This window comes from Poecilia reticulata, linkage group LG4 (genome assembly GCF_000633615.1).
Source record: "Poecilia reticulata strain Guanapo linkage group LG4, Guppy_female_1.0+MT, whole genome shotgun sequence".
In the NCBI taxonomy this organism is placed as follows: Eukaryota; Metazoa; Chordata; class Actinopteri; order Cyprinodontiformes; family Poeciliidae; genus Poecilia; species Poecilia reticulata.
In genome coordinates this window covers 18199954-18215470 of record NC_024334.1, presented here as the reverse complement: position 1 = coordinate 18215470, position 15517 = coordinate 18199954, and the positions used below count along the sequence as shown (strand labels likewise).

Here is a 15517-nt window from a genome sequence, read left to right as displayed (position 1 = left end):
AACAATGGCTTGATAATGCAAGATAGCTTCAGAAAAACCAGTAAACTTTAATTTTCCACACTTTACACTGGAATTGGAAGATATTTTACATATAAAAAAATAAAACACAACCAGCAAAAACAGTAAAATAAGCAAAACCATATATAAAATGTATGATTAAGTCTCTGAAAACATTACCCTTCAAGAAAAAGAATGAAATCATCTGAATGGAAAAGATCAAGCTCATTTTAATTTATCATGCGATTAATTGATTAATTTATTAATTTATTATTGCGACAGCCTTAGCTGCATTCGAAAAAAGTCAGGATTTGTCCTTAGAAGTGAAGCTGGATCTGGTGACCCACTTAATTGCGTAGACAGAAAAAAGCAGCAAAACATCTAAATAAAAAAAAACAAAACATGTTCTTGTTAGGATGTAGGATGAATCATCCGATCCGTGTGCTTACATACACAAATGGCATAAATGGCTTTTGCGCTTGTGTGTATTTGCATGTGCTGTGATGCTGAGCTCGTCTTCATGCTTGGCCGTGTCTCCATTGACAGAGCGAGCAGGCACCCACTGAAGTTCCCCACAGCAGACCCCCAATAAGGGATTCCACCAGGGACAACACTGCATCTTTTCACACACAGCGGCAAAAAAGCGAGGTCCGACATTCTGCTTCGCACCCACCATTCCCCACCCACATCCAGGCTTCCGAGAGAGCGGATGTGGGTGGATGCTGCTGTCATGAACTGCTCTCTGTCTCTCTTTCTCCATCTCTCTCTCTCTGCATCAGATGCCTCTTTATTTTTCTCTGTGTGCTTTGCTTCCATCTAATGTGACTCCTTATGGTAGCACAGTCAAGTTCGTCACTGCAGCTGTTTTATTATTATCAGTGATTGTAGGTAAAAACTCCCCCACATTCTTTTCCAATAAAAGTTTTTTTTTTTTTTTCTGATGAGACGCTTTGCTCGGCAATAGGTTTTATATTAGTGTTTCTGCTGTCAACTCAGGTTGGCCTGTATCATGAGCAGCAAGCAGAAGACGGAGGCTCTTCCAAGGAGAATCGCAACATCTACAGTGAATCCATGCCCAGGAGGGTGGGCAGCTTCTACAGAGGTTTGTTTCCCACTGCTGCACCGTGGAGGCAAACATGGTGGCTTAAATCTGTACCCCCTGGACCTTTTTTTTAGGGAAGTTTAGTGAAGGTGCAGTAGTTCATATTTCCGGGCATTTTGTGTCATTTTGTAGCATAATCAAGTAACAAGCAAGTGTTAACTTCAGCTGTTAAAAATAAATCCTGTATATATCAAATATGACTAAAAATACATTTGACTTTGTAATTTAACACCTTAAAATTAGGCCTCTGTCTCTTTAAGAAGCTCCTGCTCTTTCTCAAACTCCTTCAGGAAGTCTGCTTCAGGAAGTCATCACAGCATGGCTCCTCTGTTAACATTTTAACCAGCGTTTCATTGAGAGTTAGCTCGTATAATCAAATCAAAATCAAATCAGATTTTATTTGTGTAGCACTTTTCAGCAACAAGGCTTTTCAAAGTGCTTTGTATCATAAAAACACGATACAAAGTCATAGAGCACACAGTCAACAACTGAAACACATCAGACTGTTTAATGTTTCACTGATAAAGCTTCAAAAGCAATTCTGAACAGCTGGGTTTTTAGTCAGCAAATGAGCTAAGCAGTTCCACCAGGTTTTTGCTAATTGCTGCTGGCTAGTCTGAAGGGACTAGCCAGCCTGCTGTGAGGTTGAAGCTCTAAAAAAAACCCAAACTGGATTAATAATAATGATAATAGTAATAGTCATAATATACTATACAAAACTCTAACAGAACATTCTGTGCAGTTATTAGGAATAAATAGGAATATCAACACAGGGTCATTAACATTCATTCATTAACCCATAATACTTTGTTTTCTTTTATTTTCCAAAGTGCTGGACTGCTGTAAATACATTTAACCCAGAACTCCTCAAGTGGCCTAGTTTAACTTCACCTGGTTCAAATTCTTTAAAAAAAATCTCCTATTAAGCATCTGATGGTATCCAGTTATTTTTACTCCGAAAAATAATCAACAGACATCAGAAATACATTATATTGATGTTAAGTCCAGCAGGAAGGTCTGAGCTTCTCACATGTTGATGTTAAAAGATTTTCTTTTTTTAGCTGCAGATGCATCCTTTGCTACAAATGACCAAACGTTCACAAAAGAAATGCTGCTACCACATTTTAGACAACAAATGTTTTATTTTACTATTCAAAAATGAATTGTATTATTTATTTGCATTTTTTATGCATCTTTAATATATAACAAAAAAGATTTAAGTGGTGAAATGAAAAATCTTGCATTTTGCATCTGTTTATTCTGCTTTCCGTCATTTGTTTGCCAAACAGTGCCATCTCCCCGGCCAGACAACTCTTTCCACGACAGCAGGGGCCCGGGTCGGGACTCCGGCTTGTCTGGGGACGGCAGCAGTTTGACAAATCACTCCAAGCGCCAGCCTGCCTTCGACCCCTGGTACATAGATTCTTTCTTCGCTGAAGAACGTTCTTTTGCTGAAGAAAGACAAATTAATTTACCATTTCTAATGACAATGCTGCTACATTCAGTTAAATCATCCCCGAATTACATGGCGGCTTTAGCGCAAGTTATTAGATCTTTGTTACTTGTTTTTTCTTTCTTTTTTTTATCTCAGTTGGGATTCAACCTCTGTGCTCTTTGTTTTATTTTCAGGACTGGCCCAGATACTGTTGTCCTGAATGCATCGGAGCCATCCAAAGAGAAGGAGAAGCAGGGTTTCTTTAGAGCAATAAAAAAGAAAAAGAAGAAAAATCAAATGGTAAGTGAAATTCTTTAAAGACATTTCATGTCAACATGTCATTTCGACAACAAATGACATGTTTGTTGTCGAACATGTCATTTGTTCATGTTCGACATGAACAAATGATGTTTGTTCATGTTTGTTCATGTTTATGCTGTGCATATGCTGTGCATAAACAGCATAAACAGATCTGCTGTTTATGCACTGACTGCATTGTTCAGAGACAACAAGGATTAAAAAAACTATAAATATAATCTGGGGAAATATTGCGTTATTCTTTCGCTTCAGTTCTTTCCTGGTCCTCCAGTGTAAAGTATGAACCAGCATGTCATCTTCTCCTAAGAGGTTGTAGTAAGACGTTGCTCAATTAAGTATGTTCAGGAGGACATGTCCATGAAGTTCAAGCAGCTTGCTGTTCGCTGACATGGAGGGGAACTAAAAAGAGTTCTTCATTGGATCCTTCAGTAGCATAATGATCCAAATCACATGTCCAAAAAAAGGCAGAAATGGCTGATCAGACACAAAAACAATGGACATCTGAGGTCTAATCCACATGCAGTCAGATACCTGCAAAAATAAACACATTTTCATGTGTTTTGACCTTTCATTCACATGAAAATACTGTTTAATATCTCTAAAACAATTATTTATAGAAACTCATTGTTTTCAAACAATGTGTCATGAATAGTGATCTTTATAAAGACCTGGCTGCGTGTATACAAGGCCTCTGTCCCACAACCTAAATAAAACCTAATAATCCAGAGAGATTGTTATCAACATTCAGAGGTCCCTCTCTGCACTCTCCACCCTTGTGAAATCTAAATAGAAATAGAAAAGTGCTGCACTGTTGGTGGTGCAAAAAAAAAAAACTCTATTCCACTTAAGTTAATGTATCAGACAGGTCCCTTTTTTGTATTTGGCTCATCTAAAAGCGATTCAAGAGTGCTTAGGCTTCGGCTGAGCACATGTGATTCGCTGCTTATCAACATAGCGCTAAACCATGAGATCAAGCTTTGCAAACCCACTGACTTGATAACAGAGTATAGATCAGAAAGGGAGTGGGGGCGGGGGAGGAGCTGCGGGAATAGTTCCTAAGCCACCATATTTTGACATATTAAACTGTCTACCACCTCTGCAGCGCTAATGGTGCAGCATGGAGCCAGTGTTTGAGACTCCATTCACATTTCTATTTATAATCGGCAGTTTGTTCAGATGCTGACAGTGGGTGGGTGTGAGTGGGGGGGAGATACTGCTGATGACAGAGCACAAATAAACGCAATCTGGCCTCAGGGAATCAGGCACCCAGAGCTGGTGGAAAAAAATGTATTGTTTGGAAATAATTTCTCCGCTGGGTTATTTATTTCATGGAAGAGAGAAGAAGTTGGCACGTATTTTGCTTTTTAGATAAACAAATATTTTAGATAAAACTTTTAGATTTAATTTCCTACAATTAAAGAAAATCAAAGCAGAGATGAGTAACTAATGAATCTATATTAAAGTGAACTCACTGTAGGCTAGTATGTTATGTGTTAAAATATTAAGAGTTTCTATTCACTATTAAGTATTATCTGTACTTACAGATAAGTAGTAAACCAAAGTTTTAATCATTTAAATTTTTTGTGGCTTTTCGTGCAGGGTTTTCATAATATTACTACTGTATTCTGGTAATATTATAACTTTATTGTGGTAATGTTATGACTTTATCCTTGTATTATTTTGACTCTATTGTCATATGATTGTATTCTTGCAACATTATTACTTTATTCTTGTAATTATATAAAATAAAAAGAATATTCTGCCGTAGAGTACACCGAAATTCAAAGTCCAAATAAACAGAACTTCTGTAGAACTTCTCAAACAAGATGATGACCACGCTGAACTATTTTTGTCATATTAGTGACAAAAATATCCCCTTTCCAAACATTAAATCTTCAAAAACATTCAAAAATTTGGTTCATGGTTGAAACCAATTTGTCGCCCAGCCCTACAGAAGGCTCTCCTCAGTTTGACCACTGTGCATTTTGACTTGCACCTCTGCTCTCTGAATGCCAGGTGGCCAGTGAAGGCATGGACGCAGTCATCCAGAAGAGCTCCAGGTCCTCTGGTCACCAGAGCAGCCGCCACAGGAGCCGCGACAAGAGCAGAGACCGCAACCAGGAACGAGACCGGGACAAGGACTGGCCACGGGAGAAACTCTCCGATTCACACTCTCCAGTGAGTCTCCCACACACACACGCACACACACACAAAATGTGTTTTTACCAATATGTACTGCTTGGTGATCTATTTTTTAATGTCACTTTTTTATAAAACTGTTAATTAGTTTCTGTAAAAGCAATCAAACTTCTTTTAAGGAAAGTGTGTTGTGGTCAGTTTTTCACTTTGCTATTTTGGTTTCTAATCAAGATGTTCTCTGTCTTTATTTGCATGTTTTTAAATCAAATTTATCAAATTAAATTTTGAGTCTTAAATGAGGACAACGTATCAAACTTCCGGAAAATTCAAAATTTCCAAACACAAGAGTGGTTTGTAAAGAAGATTTAGGCAAACTGGTAGATGTATGGGCTGGTTACTGATTTCAATGTATACCACAGCTTTAAAAAGTTACGATTAAATTCTTTAGAAGTACAATTGAATTTTAAGTGGCTAAAGCAGAATGTGTGTAAAGCAGCAGAGTGCAGGCTAGCTAACCAGTAATCTAGCTTATTGACCAGCTAATATCAGCTTGTTAGACTCTGACTGTTACTCTACGAAGACCAGAATGGCAAGTAAAACCTACATTCACTTAAAAACTTAGTAAAAACTATGTCTAGAAATGTGGGAACATCTAAAATCTCCTGATTGAAATGTAACAATATTGCTATCTGCTGTGTGTGTGCCTTTTTGCCATCCTATAGAGAGCAAAAAAAGAAAAGGATTTTGTGAATGAAATGTAACAATACTGTCACCAATGCAAAAAATAATACAATAGGCAGTGCCATTTATCTTTTGAATAAATGTGAAGTGGGAAAATTAAGGAACTCCTGCAATTTATTGTGAATGGCAAGTTGTTGCTTCAGGCAAAATATTTAAAACATGTTTAAAGTTCAGTGTTGCTATTCATATTGGGGGCTTTGTGAAACATGGAATGTACACAGAATATGAGGAACACAGCAGAGCTAAGGACATGAAATTTGAGGGGGCTGTTGCCCCCTTTTATCCCCCCTGTAGATCCGTCCCTGCTCTGCACTGAAAAACCCCATCGCTGGGTGGTTTCTTTGTTGGTCTTTCAGAGTCAGCCCCTGAAGTCCCTGCGTAAGCTGCTGCACCTGTCCTCCTCCTCCTCCAACCAGACGGCGTCCTCCGACATGCGCTACCAGCCGCTGCCTAACTCGGCCTCCGCTCAGGGCGGTTTCTCCGAAAGCCGGGGTCACTCAGGGGTCAGCACACCCCAGCTCAAGAGCCGACAGGGAGCCTACCCGCTGCCGGGCCAGCTGGAGCCAGGCTGGCACTCGTCCGCCCTCGGGCGGCCGGAGGGCAACCCGTACCCGGAGCAAATGGGCGTGAAGGGGGGCCAGAACGGGCACGGCTTCGGACGCCCGTCCCGGTCGCGCATGCCGAACCTCAACGACCTGAAAGAGACAGCGCTGTAGTCGTCGGTCCCTCGCACTCCTCCCACCTTGGCATCCCGCTTCCCTTCTGTTGCTCCTACACCTCTCACCTCTCCACCTCTCCCTCCTGAACCGGACCACACTCAACACACACACACACACCAAAACACCAAACCTTCTGTCGTAAACACTGCTTGCAAACGGGCCGAAAGCCTTTTTATGTCGTAATTTTTTTAAGCTTCCATGTTTGATAGACTTTATATTATTATTACTTCTGTAATTCTAAAATCAGATTTGTATTATAAAGTAAATATGTTACAAATTCAGTATATATATATACATATAGATATATATGTATGGATAGGTAAAGTGTAGATTTTAAGTGCAAGTATTTTTTGCTTTTATTAAATATAGAAATATGGTACATTTTACTGTGTAGTATTAACTTAAGATTAAACTAAAGCATTCTGAACACATCAAGTCGAGCCAGTTGTTACTGCTCACGTCAGACCCGATGTCCCTCTCACCCACGATCCTAATTCCTTTCAGGTGTGTCGCCTTTTGGATGTAGGTACTCTGTCATTCTTTTGCTACTAAAAAAAAAAAAAAAGAAAAAATCACAGCTACACCGACAGTGAGATGGTCTAAACATCTGACTGCTCATTTGTAGGACATTAAGGTTATTGTGTCTTTATGAACTGCGGCCATTTTAGAAATAATGTAACCGTAAACTAAACTTCTATACTCTGACCTACACCGCCCTCTGTGGGTCATGATAGAACACTGCATTGACTGTTTCCTAACAGTCACGTCGTTATTCCTGCTTCAGATCATGAATCGGTCTGACGCAGTTCAAATAGACCGAAACGTCTGATAAATGTTTATGAGCTCATTTAGGTAAAAGTGTTTAAATTTGATCAGTTCATTAAACTTGCTGTGCTTTGTGCACATTTCATGGATGCAGCTAATGGTAGAGGACATCTGAAGCTGACGATGAAGTTTTTTTTTTTTTTCCGGTGAATAAAAGAACATTCACAGTGGCTCGACTTCAGTCCATTTTAGAAATGCACAAACTCACTCCAAACCCTCAAACCCCTAGCTGCCGTAGAAATGAGAAAAACGTTTCTGACTCACTGTAAGAAAGTGTTTTTACAGCAGCTAGAGGATCATAAAAGCCATTTATACTGGTGCAGTGACACTCAAAAAACACTTTGTGTTTTTTATGTGGATATTATCAGTATTTTATCTTTTAGCATAAATTACTATGAACCTTTAGTTATTAAGGTCTGAGCAGTTTATTTACCCTTATTTGCGTCAGTTTTGTCACATTCTGCTAAAAGTAGCAATGTGTGTGCTACTTCCAGCCTCGTTCAGCCTTTATTACCACGACTTTCTGCTCTTTATTATTATTATGTTTTGTTATTTATAATTTCAAAATTATTTGAGCAACTATTTCATCTAGTTATTCAGCCATAGCACCCTTATAGTTGTTGGCAACCTGGGTAAAGATGTGTAAAAGGTCTTGGAATGAATTATGTCCCTTTAATGGCATAATCTTACTGTGAATTGTTTTTTTTTAAGCCAACTTTTACATTTAATATATTTATTCAGAGTGAGGAAAAGTCTACAGTAATGCAAAATAGTTTTTAACAAAATTGTCGTTATTACTGCTGGCACCTCAGAATTTTATAAAAATCTTTTAATATTTATCTCTCATCTTCATGGGATGACACACAGGCCCATTTCCTTTTAACCCACCCAGAATAAATCTCCACTGTTCACCTCTTACAGAGCATCCAGGAGCGTCATGTTTTCAGTCTCCACGTCTCCATGACAACCATTGTACGCTGTCCACACACCAAACTGTTATGTGTGAGTAATGCCAGAGAAAAAAACATTTCTGGCGAAACATATCAAAACTGGCGGCTTCACCTGGAACCACTTGTTTATGTTGGATGAAATTAAGGTTAGGATTTTCACCAGTAAACACTCCAGATGGGGTGTGGTAGGAAACAAAAAATTAAAATAAGCACCTCATACTCTCTCTGTATGGTATATTGGAGGATCTGAGATGCTGTTTGCTGCTTTTGTCCTCCCAAGAACATTAAGAGTGCTTGGGCAGTCTTCAAAATGAGAACTAGCTAATTGCATTGAAACTAGAGACACAAACAATCAATTGACTTACGATTAACTGTCGATTAAAATTAGATCAAATGGATTAAATCAGTGTTTCTCAACCCTGGTCCTCACCGCCCCTTGTCCTGCATGTTTTAGGTATTTTCCTTCTGCCACACACCTGAATTGTATCTCTGGGTGATTAACAGGCTTCTGCAATACTTGATGGTCATGCAATCATTTGAATCAGCTGTTCTGGAATAGAGGCACATCTAAAACATGCAGAGCAGGGGGGGTGGTGAGAAACACTGGATAAAAAAGTTCAGATTACATAATTTATACATTAAGCAATACACAGTAAACCTTCATAGAGGCAAATAAGGTGGTGAACAATGACATCTGGAATGACTTCACAACTGACATGTTTCACACATTCACACCGCCAAGGATGCCCTTAGCTTCCTGTAGACCATCCACTTAGACCTTTTTTTTAGTGTTGTAATTTGGCCTCCATCCAGCAGAGGGCGATGCTGGTGAACCCTAAGCGGAATCAGTCGAAACAGAAATAAAAATGGCGGTGGCACACCAGAACGGGAAAGAGAAACGTTGTGGAGTGTGGGATGCAAAAGGAACTTCACGCGGTTCTGTTTTAAAATATAAACACATAGTAGCCGACACAAAAATAATGCTAACGTTTAACATCGTTTTTCTTAAATTCAGCATATTGTGAAAAATGTAGCCCTTTATGTTGACACGAGAAAAACTCAAGTTTTAAAGAAAATGGTCGCTCATCAGCTAATCGTTATAGTCGTTTGGTAACTTCAACTTTAGATTAACTCATTATTTTTGATAACTTGTACTCCTAATTGAGGCCTAAATTGCCCATATCTACAGTCAGAGCAATAATCAAAAAGTGGGTGACAACCCCAATTTACCTGGTGAACACACAAACAGTAAAGGGAGGTAAAAAAAAATTTAAATACTTTAAAGCTTTGGGAAACATCTTTACCTGGCATGCCAGTCATTTTTAATGTAACAGTTCGCTCTTGTTTACAATATTCCATGTCCTTTAAATTGCAAAGCATGCTTTTATTTTACTTTTTTTAATATATGTATTATTTAACCCATTGCGTTTCAATGCAGCGTTTTCAGGTACCGACTCTCTGACCTGGCTGGGAGTTTCTGCACTGCTGTGTTTCTGGACTGATTACCCACAGCTGAACCATTTGGTAGGAGCTTTTAAGATAATCTCAGAGTGAAGCCCACTGACAGGACGACGTGTACTGTAACACTGTTTTGTTTCCTTTGTTGTTGTTTTTTTTTATTGTTGGAAATGAAGTGCCATGAGAGCAGCTCTGCAGAAACAAGTCTTAACCCCTTTTTTTTAAATGTTGCACCTTGAAGAGCTGTCGTGGCTCAGCAATATTGTCCTGACTCATGTAAATTCTTTCTCACTTCCTTTTCATCATATGCACAATGTGTGCGTGCGTGTGTGTGTGTGCGTGTGCATGTGTGTGTGCGTTTGAGAGAGAACCGAGACGTGTAACACACCGAGTCAGAGACGCGGCCGTGTCGTGTTGTGCGTCCGTACGGACTGTACTTGTCACGGTACGTCGCTCTCTTTGAAATTTACCGTTTTTTCCGAAGGAGCACCATGTATTATATTAATACTGACGTGTGACTACTTGTTTGGTAATATTTATAACAGAACAATGTTTTATCAGCTGTTTAAACGAGATCAAGTGTTAAGTTTGTGCTTTTTGTTACAGACACGATTTAGTAGCATAGTCTGTGTTGACCTGCTTATTATTGTTTTCCTTTATCCTTTATTCCCCCCCAAACAGGGAGAATACAGATCCCTAACTTGACATAAGCGTAATGACTTTAGAATATTCATGTTTTACATCTGTGACTGTAAATCTCCAATAAAACAAGCTCATTTGATTCAAACAATGCAAAGCTTTTTCAAGTTTTTAATCCTCAAAAGCGAGATGCGACCATGTTTCCGGGTTCTCAGACCACTGATCCAACACTGCCTTCATTTCGTTGGCGATTGAAAATGAGTGGATGTCTCCAGCAGGCGTGTTCAAGGACAAATGTGAGATACTGAGTGTGTCAGTATTGGATCGATGCCCTCTTTTTTTTCGGGCCGTTTTCTTTCCCCCCCTTTTTTTTGGGTTGTTGGCAGGAAACGGGTGAATGTGGGACGAAAGAGCGGATCCGTTCGTCTTCAGATGCACTTGTTCATACACATCAGCAGCTCCATCCTGACGGCGATGCGGGTGTGCCAGCCCAGAGGCAGCAGGCGGATGTAACGCGCTACGATGGGGGGCCGCAGCAGGTTCTGCACGGTGGAGGAGCGGTCAGAGTTCCCGTAGAAGACCTGAGGAAAAGAGAAGCGAAATGACTCGTTTTGCTGTCGTTGTTCCACACATTTTGTTGCAGAAAAGACAAAAAAGCATCTTGTAAACCTTTGAACATTTGGTCACATTTCAGCCACAAAACCTCAGGGTTCTTTGACAGACTATCTCAAACTAAGCTTGCAAATGTGAGAGGAGGAGAAATATTAGCTCCTATTTACGACGAAAATGAAATCCAGCCCAATCCGGTGCTTTCAGATATCAGATATCTGAGTGAACCTCTGAGTGAGGGAAGAGAGGTAGAAATGATGGGAAAGTGAAAACAATCCTGGAAGTCTTAAGACCTTATTTAAGTGTCCGAATGGCCTTGTCAAAGTCCAAACCTTTATCTAATTTATCTAATATGGCAAAACCAGAGTTATTTTTGCAGAGACGAATGGTAATAAGCCTCAGTCTGGTTTAGACATCCCTCCATCATAGCTGTTTTTGCAACAAAATTTGTTTCTCCAAAGTGTTGAGCTGAAGACAAATGTCTATAAATGTCTTGTTTCTAATCCTTTTTTGCAGTTTCTATGGCTGAGGTGAGGTGGCAGAACCAGTACCTTTATTATGCACTGCATTAGCAGCATCACAAAAAGAGGTAGCTCTTGCTAACGTTGCAGTTGTGGGTCACTCTTACGACCTGACCGGCATCTGGTGGACCCACCCTGTTGTTTCCTGTTTGGTCTTTGTAGTAGATCCAGTTGAGCGTCTCCACGGTGCGATACTGGATGCTGTATTTGGTGATCCACTCGTCCGCGTCGCAGCGGCCCTGGCTGAGGATCCCCGAAACCACCCCGACCTCCTGCAGGTCGATCTGGATCCACTGGTGTTGGTCGTTGAACTTGGACAGCCAGGCACACCTGTAGCAAAAAAAAACAAACAAAAAAAAAAACCGGATCCTGTTTCTGTTGCAGAACGTGCAGCGTAAGACGCTAACTGGGTCACTCACCCGAATCCTTGGTTGTTTAGGCGAGCCTTGCTGGGGGTCCAGGAGGAGTACCAGCTGGTGTACTGGTCCTGGCTAGAGCAGCTGATCTGGTCGGAGGACACGGATCCCGATTCGAAACCCAGGGGTCTGTGGTACGGGCATTCTGTGGAGGAAAAAGTTTGTTTTTTTTTCTTCACCTTCCAGCTTTAAAACTACAGTATGTAACTTTTATTAAAAATATATATATATTTTTTTCTTATTTGTGCGGCCGCACACAGTCATAATTTAGAGCGCTAAGACCCGTCTCCTGATTCTGATTGGTTGTTTGCAGTTATCACTGAGAGAAGGCAGAGGAGCTTGATTTCTGTCTCATATCATTCTGTCACAAAATACAGACAGATTCAACAAATATGTAAAAAAAATAATTTCTTCAAAAGTTACATACTGCAGCCTTGATACAATTCAGTTTGTTTATAAATATTAACAACACATCAGAACAAATAAATCCCATATATACACAGTGACATGTAGTCAGTTCAAAGGTCAGTGACATGGATGTAAAAAAAGCAAAGAACTTTTTTTTTTTTGACTTGTTTCTAAACAGAATCAAAATCGAGAATTGTTAGGAACTGGAATCGGAGCTGAAACTGGAATGTTCAAATTCAAAAGTTGCCCAACTCTATTTATGCTAGTTTTGCCCAAAACCCATTTTGTTTAATCGTCCCACGCTCCCCCTGCAATCGCTCTGGAACTAACATGAAGTCAGTTTAAAAAAGCTAATATTGAAGAAATATTTCTCTTTTACATTCTCAACAGAACGCTCTCTTCTGCATTTTTCGGTAAGCTGAATACGTTTTTGAACTTCTTGATAGTAAAGAAAGGGTGCAGTCTTGAATAAATCTTATGGCGTAACGGACCAATATGATTGGTGACCAAGATTGGTCATTTACAGAAACTGTTAATATATCAGAAACTTTCATCCATTTTGTCATGTTTTCACCACAAATCTGAATTTATTTTTGTTTCATCGACTAAAGTAGATTAAAAATAATTCAGCCACTTGATCCTCAAATCAAACCTAATTGATTTTCTTAAACAGTCACCTAATTAGTAAGCAGTAAATTCCCTGTGTGTAATTTAACATCAGTATAAATCCAGTTGCTCTTTGAAGAAGTTTGTTAAAGAGCAAGTTACTGTATCCAGATTTACAGTGATCCGGCTTACGCTGAGCTTTGATACCGAAAGAATAGCGTGATGAGACAGGAGAAGATAATTGGGGCATTATCTGATGCACGCTTCCTGCGTACAGGGCAGGCCTTATTTTGAGCTCGCTAATCTGCTCACCACATTCCCGCACAGGTAATGGGATTACCCAAACAGCGTTTGTCATGCCAGGCTTGTTCAGCACAACGGCTCATATCTACATCTGAAACTCATTGTTGATCCCCTTTCATTCGTCATCCTGCGAAAAAAGTCGTAAAATTGTAAAAGGTGGCAATGAAATCCACTGGAAACAACTACCGGTCTGGATGGGGTGTTCGTCATTAGCATGTGTTGGTCAGGGGCGTGTCTAGATTTTTATTTTTTATTTTTTTCTTTAGGGGGCCAAAACTTGTATAACAGATTTAACACCAAACAAAACACATGTATCTGTTTAGTTTGTGAAAACCATGTAGTAGATTTGCTTGTTGCAGAGGCTTAGGGCACAGGCTAATTTTCTGGTCGCGCGGTTAGCTAATCTATGCTAACCCTAGCTTGAATACAGCTGTATTTTTAGCACCGTTACGCTAACTCTATTCAACTGATCAACTTAAAAATCTAAATTATTGAACTGGTACAGACTACAAATTGCAAACAACTGTTTGCTTACCCTCTTTTTCTCCGTTATAGTGATTTTGTGTGTGTGTGTGTGTGCAACAGTCTGAGGCTGATTTTTCTTATTATTATTAAACAGTATATACATCAACATGCCATTGGGACTAGAGATGGAAATGATCCACTTGGCTATAATCTCCTGTATTTAGATGTAAATGTTAATTAACATGTATTGTCCCATTTAAAAGAAAAACATAAACTTAAAACAATGAACAAAAAAAATCACTAATTGCAGCTGTAAAACAACAAAAGGCGCATTTCTGTCATTTACTGTCATGGAGCGTGGAAAAAACGCTAAATCTACGAATGATATGACATGAAGAAACTGATTGACAGCTTTGGTCAGGGTGGGCAAATTATATTTCAAGGGTAAGGCGCCCCCTTAAATCTCCTCTGTAGCTACACCCCTGGCGTTTCTCCTTCAAACCCTCCTAATAAATGGAGGATATCCAGCAGAAGCCAGAAGAGGCTTGCAGACTCCTCACCTGGCATACAGTTCAGTATGTGACCCTGAGGTGGTGGCAGTGACGTCATCGACGGCACGGGCGAGATGGCAGCTGGGGTGCGCGTGGGCGAATCCACGGACTCGCAGTCACAGGTGCAGGCCTTGACGTTCCGCGTCCACGTCTCGATCACCTGCTGCTCCTCCTCCTGCAGCTCCTCCTCCTGCAGCTCCTGCTCCTGCTGGACGGCCTCCTCTTCCTGAGGAGCGCACGGGGGGAGAGAGGAGTCAGTCCAAGGTCACTCACCTTAAATCAGATCTCAGCCTTCTAGTACAAGCCCAATCTCACCTCCTGTGATCTAACCGTGATCACGGCTGCACAAGTGTTAAAAAAAAGCAAAAAAAAAAAAAAAAAACAGTCAGAAGAACGGCTTGCGTAAAAATTCAATATGCAAAGCTAAATCTCACAGAAAAAGAGAACTAACCCATCAGAGAATTTTTAATTTTTTGCAAATAAACATATCTTATTAGTCAGTGTGTGTGTTAATAAAACAACATAAAGCAAAACTGCACAGTTCAGTCACAAAAAAAAGTAATCGCTTGTGTCCTACAACATAAGCAGTGATTGATGCAATTCTCTAAAGAAACATGAGGAAAATGTTTCACGTCCACAGCGACTTACCCTGAGAGAGGAGCAGGAGGAAGAGCGCAGCAGCACAGTGAGCCGGGACCTCCATCTTCTTCTTCAGCTGTGCTGGAATGACATGTGTGTGATACCCAACGCTGGTGGACAGGATTACTATAATCCACGGGCCTGTGATGGCCTCATAATACTCTTTAGTGGCACTTAGTCGCCTCCCTTTGGACAGCTCTGTTATACAGCCTCTGTGCTTGTGCGGACAGCTTCATGTCAACGCTGAGCAGAGAAAGACCCTCTGATAAGCGGTCATCAGTGGCCTGAGGAACACGTTTTTTAGTTCAACACTGGTGACAGTTTCTGGTTTGTGTTCTTCGATCGCCTGCTGCCGTCCAGCAGGAACGGCGTAGAAAAACGTCACTCTGTTTGTGACATACAGTGCATTTCAAAAAAAAAAAGAGTTCCTCACAGGATTGTAACAGTTAGTTTTTAATGTCTTTTGTTTTATGTTTTAGTCCACATGCGTCAAACTCATGGACTGGAAGTCTGAGCTTTTTATGTGGATCCTTAAAGGCTAAAGGTGATAAAGAACCAACTAATGACTTGAAATACACATAGAAGTTTAAATGCATTTTTTTAGCAGGTTTTTAACAATTTCATCAAATTTCCACAAGGTAATGACACTTAAAGTACCAGAAGTATTTCTAGATGT

At 40.0% G+C, this 15517-nt stretch overlaps 2 protein-coding genes across 3 annotated transcripts in view; one reads left to right on the top strand and one right to left on the bottom strand.

Annotated features, from left to right (window-relative positions):
* LOC103463880 (cyclin-dependent kinase-like 5) overlaps positions 1–7423 on the top strand; it is a 46574-nt gene extending 39151 nt beyond the window's left edge. The window contains exons 13-18 of one of the 2 annotated variants that reach the window (XM_008407560.2): positions 544–645; positions 994–1099; positions 2389–2512; positions 2729–2834; positions 4869–5030; positions 6089–7423. In XM_008407560.2, the coding sequence (XP_008405782.1) occupies positions 544–645; positions 994–1099; positions 2389–2512; positions 2729–2834; positions 4869–5030; positions 6089–6448 (960 nt within the window). In that variant the 3' untranslated portion in view covers positions 6449–7423. The remainder of the gene's footprint in view (positions 1–543; positions 646–993; positions 1100–2388; positions 2513–2728; positions 2835–4868; positions 5031–6088) is intronic. The other variant, XM_008407561.2, reaches the window with a different exon arrangement.
* A 2402-nt stretch (positions 7424–9825) lies between these two features.
* On the bottom strand, positions 9826–15382 carry LOC103463881 (retinoschisin). Its single transcript, XM_008407562.2, has 6 exons — positions 14851–15382; positions 14518–14543; positions 14212–14428; positions 11873–12014; positions 11588–11783; positions 9826–10904 (listed from the first exon to the last, which is right to left on the bottom strand). Exons 1-6 carry the CDS (start codon positions 14903–14905, stop codon positions 10752–10754), a joined length of 789 nt encoding a protein of 262 aa, XP_008405784.1. The 5' UTR covers positions 14906–15382; the 3' UTR covers positions 9826–10751.
* Positions 15383–15517: the final 135 nt, after the last annotated feature.